The 13,190-nt window shown below is 43.9% G+C and overlaps 1 protein-coding gene across 11 annotated transcripts in view; it reads left to right on the top strand.

Moving 5' to 3' along the window:
* Window positions 1-13,190, top strand: part of LOC144506949 (gephyrin) — a 489,936-nt gene that overhangs the window by 384,301 nt on the left and 92,445 nt on the right. For all 11 annotated transcript variants that reach the window (XM_078233376.1, XM_078233371.1, XM_078233373.1 and 8 more), the window contains one exon: window positions 5,902-5,944. In XM_078233376.1, the coding sequence (XP_078089502.1) occupies window positions 5,902-5,944 (43 nt within the window). The remainder of the gene's footprint in view (window positions 1-5,901; window positions 5,945-13,190) is intronic.

The raw sequence follows: 13,190 nt of genomic DNA, 5'->3' as shown, positions 1-13,190 counted from the left end.
GAGTCAGGAAATAGTTAAAAAGGCAGAATTGTAATGGGATGAGACAGTGGAAGGCATCATTGACAAAATCAAAACATTAAAAGACATGTTTGGGATGAGTAGTATGTGTGAGCAGAAAAGAGGAGAATAAAGCAAGTGCAAAGAGAAACATGGAAACTGGCACAGCAACACGGGCGACCTGAAAACGGTGTTATTCTGCTGAAGCGTTCCCACTGCAAGCACTGGTCAGGTCCTCCATTTTTCATTGAAGCCCACAACTGACAAAAATGAGATTTGGATGCCATCAATCTGAGTAAATTCAAAGCCAGATCCCTCAAATCTCTTGGACGACACGTTGGTAAACACTGCTGTCTCACTGCGCAGGGACCTGGGTTCAATTCCCAGCTTAGGTCACTGGATGTGCAGAGTCTGCACGTTCACCCCGTGTCTGCGTGGGTTTCCTCCGGGTGCTCCGAATTCCTCCCACAGTCCAAAGGTGTGCGGGTTAGGTGGATTGGCCATGCTGTCGGGGGATTAGCAGGGTAAATACGTGGGGTTACTGGGATAGGGCCTGGGTGGGATTGTTGTCAATGGGCCAAATGGCCTCTTCCTGCACTGTAGAGATTCTATGAGGTAAAATGACAATTTCCCATCTGCTTCCTATCAATTTTCTTCATTCTGTGGAGTGCTTACATGGCAGAGGTAAAACCATGATCACCAGGCAAGGGTCCTCTTCTCGGCCTTTTGGCTAAGTCAAGCATCGAATCAAGTCCAGGATGGGGTGCAATGCCTTACCTTGTCAGCTTGGACCTTGTTTGTCCCTCTTGTGGGGACCATGAATTGGATTCAGTTTGAATTGGTTTTAGGAGTAAGCAAGGAGATGGATGAAGGGTTCACCCTGTCTGCTCCGTGCATTGGCTTTGTAACTTTTAAGAACGGAGGGACTTTAAGAATGGAGGGAATGTAAAATTCTCCATTCTATAGAATACCTGCAACAATTAGTCTTTCACCGCAACACTAACAAACAAAAACAGTCACATTTAACATGGCGAAATGCTGAGCTTATTGACTTGTTGTTGAGCTCAGTAGATCTTGGTAATGTTTTTGTGATTGAGTGGATTAATGTGGCTGGATAATCCGTCGTCAAATTAATTTTTAGAAAGTTACATTTTTGTGGCAATGCAACAGCTAGTGGAATTTTTCACACATCTTCCCATTGAGAAGTATACCAGGGGATTTTCACAGTAACCTCATTGCTGTATTAATGTAAGCCTACCTGTGACACTAATAAATAAACAAACACTGAGTAGACAGGATGCAGCCACTTCTAATAATTACTAATGACTTCTGGGTGGCTTTATATAAAAGCAGAATCGGGATAAATATTGTTGATATTCAGCCTTCCGAACCATCTGTGTGAGACAGTCTGGTCTGCAGAATCGATAGGGAGAGACTGTTCCCATTGGTGGAAGAATCGCAAACCAGAGGACACCAATTTAAGGTGATTTGGCAAAAGTAGCAATGGCAACGTGCAGAAAAACCCTAGGATCTGGAATGCACTGCCTGAGAGTATGGTGGAGGCAGGCTCAGTCATGGCGATTAAAAGGGAACTGAATCTCTGTCTGAAAAGGAAAGAGTTGTGGGGAAAAGGCAGCGGATTGGCACAAACTGAATTGCATGGTGCAGGCACTAACGCAATGGGCCGAATGGACTCCTTCAGTGCTGTGACCATTCTGTGATAGTCCAATAAATCCTGCAAAGAATTCAGGAGACACCTCTTCACGCAGCGAGTGGTCAGAATGTGGAATTTGTTGCCACAAGCAGTACTTGAGGCGAATATCATGGATGTCTTTTTAAGAGGAAACCAGTTAAGTGCATGAGGGAGAAGGGAATGGAGAGATATGCCAATGGTTTTAACTTAAGTAGGGTGGCGGTAGGCTTGTGTGGAGCATGATTACTGGCTCAGGACAGTCGGGCCAAATGGTGTGTCTCTGTGCTGTAAGTTCAGTGCAATTCCATGTACGTAGTGCTTTGCTTGAAGTTGTTTTTACATTAAAACTGCCATCATCATAAGAATCCTACAGTACAGAAGGCGGCCATTCGGCCCATCAGGTCTGCACAGACCACCATCCCAGCCAGGCCCTATTTCTGCAACCCCATATATTTTCTCTGCTTACCCCTCTAACGCTAGGGTCAATTTACCATGGCCAATCCACCTAACCCGCACATCTTTGGAGCGTGGGAGGAAACCAGAGCACCTGGAGGGAACCCGCGCAGACACGGGGAGAAAGTGCAAACTCCACGCAGACAGTGACCCAAAGCTGGAATTGAACCCGAGTTCCTGGCGCTGTGAGGCAGCAGTGCTAACCCACTGTGCTACCGTGCCGCCCCATTGTGGGAGGTGAGAAGGAATGTGTTTTGTTTTGCCATTTGAAACTTAAATTGGTATCCTTCTTCGTCTGATCCAACATTACTGTATAAAACTGCTTTGAATCAAAGTCATCACATTTCCAGAAGTGTTTCTGTTATTATACTGTCTATCATTGAGAGAGGGAATATAATAATTATTTAAAATCTTTGCAACCCACATAGGTTAAAGCACCTTTGCTGCCTGATAATTCATGTAAATTAACAATCCTTTCAAATTGTGACAAATCAGAATTAATTATACTGCTATAATTGGATCTCTGAACTGATTTGACATTAGTTAGGTTAGTTACACCTCTTTCTGGGCTAAATTAATATTCAGATAGTTAACAAGGGCACCATTTTATTCTGACTGAATTCAGTTTCCTCCTGTTAAATTTTTTCCAATATTTAACAAGAGCTGGCATGTGCCACGTACATTTGAGGAAACAATAGCCCAGCTGCCGTTTGGTACCTCGGCTTTCACCTGCACGGCTACTGAATATAATTAACCCTTGCATAAAAACCTGAGCAACACTGGCACTCCTCCGATTTTACACCCTCTTGACGTACAAAATAATGGTGAGCGTTGACATCTTTAACAAGAATGTAGGCAACTGATAGATGTACAGGCAGCAAAGAGAAGCAGTGACAAAATACAAAAAGATATATTCATGGATTCACTGCTACCTCACAGCACCAGCGACCCAGGTTCAATTCTAGACTTGGGTCACTGTCTGTGTGGAGTTTGCACGTTCTTCCCGTGTCTGCGTGGGTTTCCTCCGGGTGCTCCCCTTTCTTCCCACATTCCAAAGATGTGCGGGTTAGATGGATTGGCCCTGATAAATTGGCCCTTAGTGTCAAAAGAAGTGTAGGCCAGGTGGATTGACCATGCTGAATTGTCCCTTAGGGGTGAATTTTCTGTCCCATCCACCGCGAGAATCGTAGCGGACAGGACTCAGACCACGCAACGGTCCGTTAATCTTGGATGGGATTTTCTAGTTTTGGGCGAGCGCGGCCAGAAAAACTCGTCCTTAGTGTCCCAAGATGTGTGGGGATTAGTGGGATAAATGTGTGGGGTTACGGGGGTACAGCCTGGGTGGAATGCTCTGTTGGAGCGTCGGTGCAAACTCGATGGGCCAAATGGCCTCCTTCTACACTGTAGGGATTCTATGATGTTCTATGGATTCGGACGTAGATGAAGAAATCAGTTAATGGTGTGTATTGAAACGAGGTTTATCTCTTTACGGCTTTGATACTTTGGGGAACATACACGTGTACGGATATACTGGACAAAGGAATGTGAATGGGGCCTCATCTTTATTTAGGCGTACTTGTAACTAAAGTCACAGATTTACCCTCTCCTCTGTGCACCCCAAATAAGAATAGGTCAGATATTGTTGTTGTTCAAAGTTTAACTCTGAACTGTTGAGGTTGTGGCTTAACGAGTGCACAATACTTTCCACTCTCACCAGTCCGGGCAGCCTGATGCGGGTGCCATCTCAATGAATATGATAGCAGCGCGATCTGGAAAGCACTGTTCAGTCTACATTGACAGCACTGACTGTTAATTGAGTGTGAATATACTGGGGAATAAAGATGCATTCAATATCGCGTCATATTTTAACGTAAATTGAGACAGATGTTGCTCTAGCTTTTGAGATGAACTGTACATTTTTCTCCATTTTCACTTTTTCATGTCTCACTACTTTTCTATTGCGCTTCTGTTGTTGTTTTTCTTAACGCCATTAATCTTCTCTTGCCTAAGTTTCTCCTTTGATTTTCATTATCAAGCACACGGGTGGGTTCACTAAATAATGCTGTCAAGGATGGTACTGACAGATAAACAGAAGGATAAAAAAAAGTTGCAAATTGAGTACATCAGTCTTCACCACCAGTGCATTATTAAGCCGATGCTTTCTTTGTCTTGTAAACCAGTTGTACGGATGTCCATCCATCCCACCCGAGTCCAATAGCAACCACAGACTGCAGAACAATTCAATTGCATTCATTTTTCATTCAAATGTCAGCATTCTTTTTCTATTCTTCATTCTTGTTTTCATGTAACCGAAAGAATCTTCCATAGTATGATTTTAGCCTTTCAAAAAAAAAATGTATAGTTCTGGCAACTCACTCAATCCCAATCACACTCCGAAAGGCTTCTCATTGTTGTTTTCGAAAGGAGACTTCAGCTTTGATTCATTCCAACCTGCGCAGACGTTACTGTGCGGATCTGTCAATCACCCAACACTGACGGGTCAGAGGTTAGGGGCTGCGTAAAACGTAAAAAGCCACTCATCCAAAGAAAGTGAGAGGGACACTGGTCTATGGGACTAGGCATGTTCATGTTTATTTAATTATTATTTAACAAGAAATTATCATTGTGCAAAAATATAACGATGGAGGATTATAGCGGGAGACGTAGCATGCAGTAAAACTGATACCTGTTTTATGTTCTTTTGATTTCCTTTCTGTGCTTTCTGGCCCTTTGTTGCTTGAGTCAGCAAGCAAGTCCTGCCTGTTTTCCCAGTCTTGTGTGTGGGTTAATGCTGGTGGTTCCACAATTTGCATGTTCTCTCGTGTGTTGGTAGCAAGTGTGTTTGCAAACTGTAAAAGGCCATACCTATAATAAACCTCTCATTAGTTCTTTTGTTTACGTATTTCATTTCTTAAAAAGAAACTTATTAGATTTCTGAGCTTCTCTGTTCATTATAAATCTTTTGTTTTTGTTCACGCATTAGCTGCACCATAGGTTGGAAGGGCTTAAAGATGAACTCAGAAGGCATAGAGGATACAACTCGCGAGTAACTATTACTGATCAAAGGAACTTCTACCATTCGCAAACTTTGCTTTGCGCTATGAGTTCGAGCTCCTTGCTATTCTATCTATGTGAAGATTCTTGATTGTCTGTTCCTCCCACCTTAACACTGTCCACTAGTCTGTGCCTCTAACATTTGTCTTAGAATCTTTCAATTATCATTTTCACATTTAGAGCCTCTTAATTCATATATGGTGTAATCCTTGTTGTTTTGTGTCTGTGTGTGTGTGCGTGTGCGTGCGTGCGTGCGTGTGTGTGTACGTGTGTGTGTACGTGTGTGTTTATTTCTAAAGAATATTGCTAGCTCCAGAGCACACAAGCCCTTCTACATGGATTAGTTTACTGCAACATGCCACGTTCATTTCTGACAACCGTTTCTTCCTTCATGCAGTTCTCATGGCTATTTATGCTTAGCAGACCTGATGCAACTTTTCTTTGGGCTATGATGTTCTGTCTAATAACTTTTTTGCCTCCATTTCGATGGGTTTTCCAGACTTCACGCATTTGCATTTTAATATTCTAGGTCGAAGAACCATAAGCTTCTCCCATTGTAGCATCCTCGCGCAAACGTCATTTTCATCGTGGTGATCCAGCTTTGTTTATCATGATCTATTCTGTACAACTCACTGCATGTCTGTACGTTTGAGCCTGCCTGTACATAATCTGGACTTTAAAAATAATGTCCATTCTCTTTACAGGTCCAGTCACGGTGCAGCAGCAAGGAAAATATCCTGAGAGCCAGTGAGTACTTACCTTGTTTTTGATCACTGCACACAATGTTTTTAACTCTCTTATCGAATGTTCAGCCAAGAGGCAGCATTTCCTTGACATGAGGTTTCTTTCTGAATACAAGTGTTTTGATCTTTGAGCATTGATGAAAAAAAGAGACATGCTGCCGAAGCTTTTCATCTTGCACTCATCAGGACAGATGCAAGAATGCCAAATTTCAAAGGGAGCAACAATCTATATGGCATGAGAAAATGATGCTGATTTTTTTGGCAAGTTGACTCAGATTGGACAAGACATTGTCATGGAGAGTGTGTCAGGGAACTATTGTCCCCCTCACGCTTTTGTTTAATTCAAAAAGGCACAATGCCTAGCCATACTTACTACCTCTTACAGTCAAGCTGTCAAAGTACACAGGGACCTGTCTTCTGCGAGCAGAGGGAACATGTCTATTTTTTATTTTAAAAAAGACAATATTACGAATATAAAAGAGAAACAATTGCTTACAATTCTTTAAATGTGCTGCAGTGAACAAACAGTAGATTGTAGACATAAAAGCAGAAAATGCTGGAAAATCTCAGCAGGTCTGACAGCGTCTGTGGAGAGAGAATAGAGCCAACGTTTCGAGTCTGGGCTTTTCATAAGGGCTGAGTAGATTGCAGATATCAGTGTAAAAGTCAACACCACCAAAAAGAGGAGTTGACTTGTAAATCAAAGTATAGAAGTGAGCCCCGATGTGGGTGCCCGCCATTTTGAAATACCATCTGCATCCTGTGCAAAGAGTGGGTGTGTCTAAAGCTCCCATGCCTCTATTTTCTGGTGGCTAGATGGGTAGAAAACTGGCTTGGCCACAGGATGTGGAGATGCCGCCGTTGGACTGGGGTAAACACAGTAAGAAGTTTAACAACACCAGGTTAAAGTCCAACAGGTTTATTTTGCTACCAAATAAACCTGTTGGACTTTAACCTGGAGTTGTTAAACTTCTTACTGTGTTGGCCACAGGAGACAGAGGGTAACAGTCGAAGGGTCTTTTTCCGGCTGGAGGTCTGTGACCAGTGGTGTTCCGCAGGGCTCTGTACTGGGACCTCTGCTATTTGTGATATATATAAATGATTTGGAAGAAGGTGTAACTGGTGTTATCAGCAAGTTTGCAGATGACACAAAGATGGCTGGACTTGCGAATAGCGATGAACATTGTCGGACAATACAGCAGGATATAGATAGTCTGGAACATTGGGCGGAGAAATGGCAGATGGAATTTAATCCAGATAAATGCGAAGTGATGCATTTTGGAAGAACTAATGTAGGGGGGAGTTATACAATAAATGGCAGAGCCATTAAGAGTATAGAAACACAGAGGGACCTAGGTGTGCAAGTCCGCAAGTCCACAAATCCTTGAAGGTGGCAGCACAGGTGGAGAAGGTGGTGAAGAAGGCATATGGTATGCTTGCCTTTATAGGACGGGGTATAGAGTATAAAAGCTGGAGTCTGATGTTGCAGCTGTATAGAACACTGGTTAGGCCACATTTGGAGTACTGCGTCCAGTTCTAGTCGCCGCACTACCAGAAGGACGTGGAGGCTTTAGAGAAAGTGCAGAGAAGGTTTACCAGGATGTTGCCTGGTATGGAGGGTCTTAGCTATGAGGAGAGATTGGGTAAACTGAGCTTGTTCTCCCTGGAAAGACGGAGAATGAGGGGAGATCTAATAGAGGTGTACAAAATTATGAAGGGTATAGATAGGGTGAACAGTGGGAAGCTTTTTCCCAGGTCAGAGGTGACGATCACGAGGGGGTCACGGGCTCAAGGTAAGAGGGGCGAGGTATAACTCAGATATTAGAGGGACATTTTTTACACAGAGAGTGGTGGGAGCCTGGAATGCGCTGCCAAGTAGGGTGGTGGAGGCAGACACGCTGGCATCGTTTAAGACTTACCTGGATAGTCACATGAGCAGTCTGGGAATGGAGGGATACAAACGAATGCTCTAGTTGGACCAATGAGCGGTGCAGGCTTGGAGGGCCGAAGGGCCTGTTTCCTGTGCTGTACTGTTCTTTGTTCTTTTCTGCTTGATCCCTTGCACCTAGGTATAAGGTACCATGCATTTGTGGGCAGAAAAATCGAGGCTGACAACTAATGCAAAGTATAGCACGCTTTGATTGAAAGGTGGGGGTCAACTTATATACCATGTATATGTGAAAGCGTGATTCTTGGGGCCAGAAAAATAGGGTCATCTTATATACTGAATCAACTCTCACATTGCAATTTATGGTATATCATTGACCAATGCAATTGAAGGATTGGGGCGATAAGCAGATGAAGCTTGAGAAGGAGTCAAATCAAAAAGAGAAATTAAGAGGAATGTAACAATTGGATTAAAGGACAGCAAAAAAAGGGATGGAAAAGAAAATGTAAATTTTGAAGTTTGGCATTTTTAAAATTTCTAACGGCAACTCAATGAAGGTATAATGTCCGACACATTAAATTGTTCACATTCTTGGAGTGAGAGGCCTGTTGGTCAAGAACAATTGACAAATTAAAAGCTACTTACATTTGTTAATTACTAGACTGAATTTCCTGTCATGAATATAATAGGTGATTAACATGTAAGATTTTGTTTCATTGTGTAGTGGTGAGCATAGCTGCTTCCCAAGCAGTTGACCCAGGTTCGATTCCAGGCGACACACCAGGGGCAACACGGTGGCACAGTGGTTAGCATTGCTGCCTCACAGCGTCAGGGACCCGGGTTCGATTCCCAGCTTGGGTCACTGTCTGTGTGGAGTTTGTACATTCTCCCCGTGTCTGCGTGGGTTTCCTCCGGGTGCTCTGATTTCCTCCCACAGTCCAAAGATGTGCAGGTTAGGTTGATTGGCCATGGTACATTGCCCCTTAGTGTCAGGTGGACTAGTTAGGGTGGTTATGGGGTAGGGCCTGGGTGGTGCAGACTCGATGGGCCGAATGGGCTCCTTCTGCACTGTAGGGTTCCATGATTCATTCATGGGACCTGGTCTCACTGACAATACCAGCATTGATCGTCCATCACTAGTTTCCCTTGAAAAGCCATGATGTGGAGATGCCAGCATTGGACTGGGGTGGACACAGTAAGAAGTTGCACAACCCAGGTTAAAGTCCAACAGGTTTATTTGGAATCACGAGCTTTCAGAGCGCTGTTCCTTCATCAGGTTTATCCACTCACCTGATGAAGGAGCAGCGCTCCGAAAGCTCGTGGTGTTGTGAGACTTCTCATTGTCCCTTGAGAAGGTGGCGCTGAGACATCTAGTTGAACTGCTGCAGTCCGTGTGGTCAAAGTGCTTCCTTCTGCTGTCATGGCAGATCTTCCAGGATTTTGACTCAGCAACAATAGAAGAATGGCAATGTGGTTCCGAGTCTAGGTGGGATGTGACTTGAAGGGGAACTGTGTAGTACAACTTGACAAACCTGCTTGCCTGCCACGGTGCTATGGACTTCAGTGGCAGTGAGAGTAACTAATCTCCAGCACAGTATTTAACACGACTGCCTCACAGCATCAGGGACCCGGGTTCAATTCCGGCCTTGGGTGGAGTTTGCACATTCCCCCATTGTCTGCGTGGGTTTCCTCCGGGTGCTCCCGTTTCCTCCCACAGTCCATAGATGTGCAAGTTAGGTGGATTGGGAATGCTAAATTGTCCCTTCGTGTCCAAAGATGTATAGGTAAGGTGGATTAGCCATGGTAAACGCATGGGATTATGGGGATAGGGTGGAGTTTGGGCCTGGGTGAGATGCTCTTTCGGAGAGTTGGTGCAGACTCAATGGGCCAAATGGCCTCCTTCTGCACTGTAGGGATTCTGTGATTCTATGATTACTGCCATGATGTATTACATTTTGAATATTCTGTCTGGGCTGTGCTTATGCTTCCTCTATAGTGGGATGAGAAGAATGGACTGTTAAATTGGACAACTGAAAGACTTGAATTACATCAATAGTCAATTGCTATAACAAAAGGCAATATTACTTGTTTGCCTGCATTCTTTTTGTAGGAAGTTTATTCTAACAATTATTAATTCTGATGGTACATCTTTTAACTTGCTTTTGTCAAACACTTTTTTTTTGGTTTGATCAGCTTCTTGCCAAAATTGATTTGGAAGTTATGGTTGCACAAAAAAATTAGACTCATTCTAAATTGGTATGTTTAGACAAGTCGGGTGTTTCTTCGTTCAAAATTCTGTTAAATAATTTTGTAGTTTACATTTCGTTCACAGTTGACAGCTGCTTAAAATAAAAGCTCATGGTGTGGGAGTGGGGGGGAACATAGAATCATAGAATCCCTACAGTGCAGAAGGAGGCCATTCGGCCCATTGAGTCTGCACCGACCACAATCCCACCCAGGCCCTATTCCTGTAACCCCACATATTTACCCTGTTAATCCTCTGACACTGGGGTCAATTTAGCATGGCTAATCCACCTAACCCACAATCGTTGAACATATTGGCAGGAATTAAAGATTGGCTAGCCAACAGGAAGCAGTTGGCATAAAATGGGTCACATTCTAGTCGGCAGAATGTGATGAATGGTGTGCCACAGGGATCAGTGCTGGGGCCTCAACCTTTTACAATTTATATAAATAACTTGGTTGAAGGGACTGGAGGTATGGTTGCTAAATTTGTTGACGACACAAAGATAGGTAGGAAAGTAAATTGTCAAGAAGGCGTAAGGAGGCTACAAAGCGGCGTGGATAGGTTGGGTGCGTGAGCAAAAACCTGGCAAATGAGAGTAAATGTCAATTTTGGCAGGAACAATATAAAAGAAGCTTATTATCCAAATGGTGAGAGATTGTTGCACTCTGAGATACAGAGGGATCTGGGTGTCCTAGTGCATGAATCACAAAAGGCAGGTACAGCAAGTAAATAGAATCTTAGAATCTTAGAAACCCTGCAGTACAGAAAGAGGCCATTCGACCCATCGAATCTGCACCGACCACAATCCCACCCAGGCCCTACCCCCATATCCCTACATATTTACCCACTAATCCCTCTAACCTATGCATACCAGGACACTAAGGGCAATTTTTTAGCATGGCCAATCAACCTAACCCGCACATCTTTGGACTGTGGGAGGAAACCAGAGCACCTGGAGGAAACCCACGCAGACACGAGGAGAATGTGCAAACTCCACACAGACAGTGACCCAAGCCGGGAATCGAACCCAGGTCCCTGGAGCTGTGAAGCAGCAGTGCTAACCACTGTGCTACCGTGCCGTGCCGTGCCGTTAGGAAAGCTAATAGAATGTTGTCATTTATTGTCGGAGGAATTAAATACAAAAGTAGGTAGGTTATGCTTCAGTTGTACAGGACATTGGAGAGACCACATTTGGAGCACTGTGTACAGTATAGGTTTCTTTATTGAAGGAAAGATGTAAATGCAGTAGGAACAGTTCAGAGAAGATTCACTAGACTAATACCAGGAATGGGCGGGTTGTCTTATGAGGAAAGGTTGGAGAGGTTTGGTTTGCATCCACTGGAGTTTAGAAGAATAAGAGGCGACTTGATCGAAGTCTTTATGATCCTGAGGGGCTTTGACAGGGTGGATGTGGAGAGAATATTTCCTCTTGTCGGAGATAAGGGTCACTGTTTAAAAATAAGGGGTCGCTCATTTAAGACGGCGATGAGGAGAAATGATTTCTCTGAGGGGGTCGTGAGTCGCTGGAACTCGTCCTCAAAAGGCAGTGGAAGCAGAGTCTTAGGGCGGAATTTTCCCGTTCTGCCGGCCACGGGAATTGCGGGACAGGACCATACAAAGGTCCATTGACCTCAGACAGGAATTTCCAGTCTTATGGCAAGCGTGGCCGGAAAATCCCGCCCTTTGAATATTTTTAAGGCAGAGCTAGATAGATTCTTGATTAACACGGTTGGGTGAAAGGTTACTCGGGGTAGGCAGGAATGGAGGAGGGGCTGGGGGAGGGGGGGGGGGGTGGTTAAGGTTTCAATCAAACCAGCCACGATCATATTGAATGGCAAGCAGGCTCGAGGGGCCGAGTGGCCTACTCCTGCCCTGAATTTGTATGTTCTGCTGGTTGAAGGAGTGGAAAAGCCTCATATTTATTTGTGCTCTAGATTTAGATCACAAATCCCAACTATTCCAAAACAATTTTAAAAAACTCTGCAGAAGGCAGCGTTAGTGTCTGTACTGAATTAATCATTTGGAAAAATCATTAATTGTGATTTTGCCAAGCTTGATTAAGCGACTGCCTGTCATGAAACTCTGTTACCTTAAAATGTCAGTCTATTGGAAACTGTACAGACATCTGTTAATGTGGTGAAAATCACTAAATTATATCTAAGTGACATTGAATTTTCACCTCATTTACTGATTTTTGCCATCAGCTTCCCAGTATTCCTTTAAAACATAAATAAAAGTGCCAAGAATTTGTCTGTACATCCATGAATTAAACCCTAATGACCGTATAGAACTAATCTATTTGAATGACCATAAGACATGGAAGCAGAATTAGGCCACTCGGCCCATCGAGTCTGCTCCGCCATTCAATCATGGCTGATATTTTTCTCATCCCCATTCTCCTGCCTTTTTCCCATAACCCCTGATCCCCTTATTAATCAAGAACCTATCTATCTCTGTCTTAAAGACACTCAATGACCCGGCCTCCGCAGCCTTCTGCGGCAAAGAGTTCCACAGATTCACCACTCTCTGGCTGAAGGAATTCCTCCTCATCTCTGTTTTAAAGGATCGTCCTTTTAGCCTGAGGTTGTGCCCTCTGGTTCTAGCTGCATTGTAATCATTACAAAACCTATTTTTACGCTACCAAGTTGAGATTAGTTGGCAAACGGCCTTGCATTTAAAGTAAGGAGCAATATGTGAAATACAAACAGAAAATGCTGGAAACGCTTGGCAAGTCAGGCAGCATCTGTGAAGAGATGTTGCCACAGATGTTGCCTGGCCTACTGAATATTCCGGCACGGTGGCACAGTGGTTAGCACTGCTGCCTCACGGCGCCAGGGACCTGGGTTCGATTCCCAGCTTGGGTCACTGTCTGTGCGGAGTCTGCACATTCTCCCCGTGTCTGTGTGGGTTTCCTCCCACAGTCCGAAAGATGTGCTGGTTAGGTGGATTGGCCATGCTAAATTCTCCCTCAGTGTACCCGAACAGGGGCCGGAGTTTGCGTCTTGGGGATTTTCACAGTAACTTCATTGCAGTGTTGATATAAGCCTACTTGTGACACTAATATATAAGCTAAAACTTTATTTGCAGCATTTTCAGTTTTTATTTCACATTTCC

This window comes from Mustelus asterias, chromosome 18 (assembly GCF_964213995.1).
Source record: "Mustelus asterias chromosome 18, sMusAst1.hap1.1, whole genome shotgun sequence".
Taxonomy (NCBI): Eukaryota; Metazoa; Chordata; class Chondrichthyes; order Carcharhiniformes; family Triakidae; genus Mustelus; species Mustelus asterias.
Note: the sequence above shows the minus strand (reverse complement) of the source record. Positions and strands in the feature narration are given on the sequence as shown.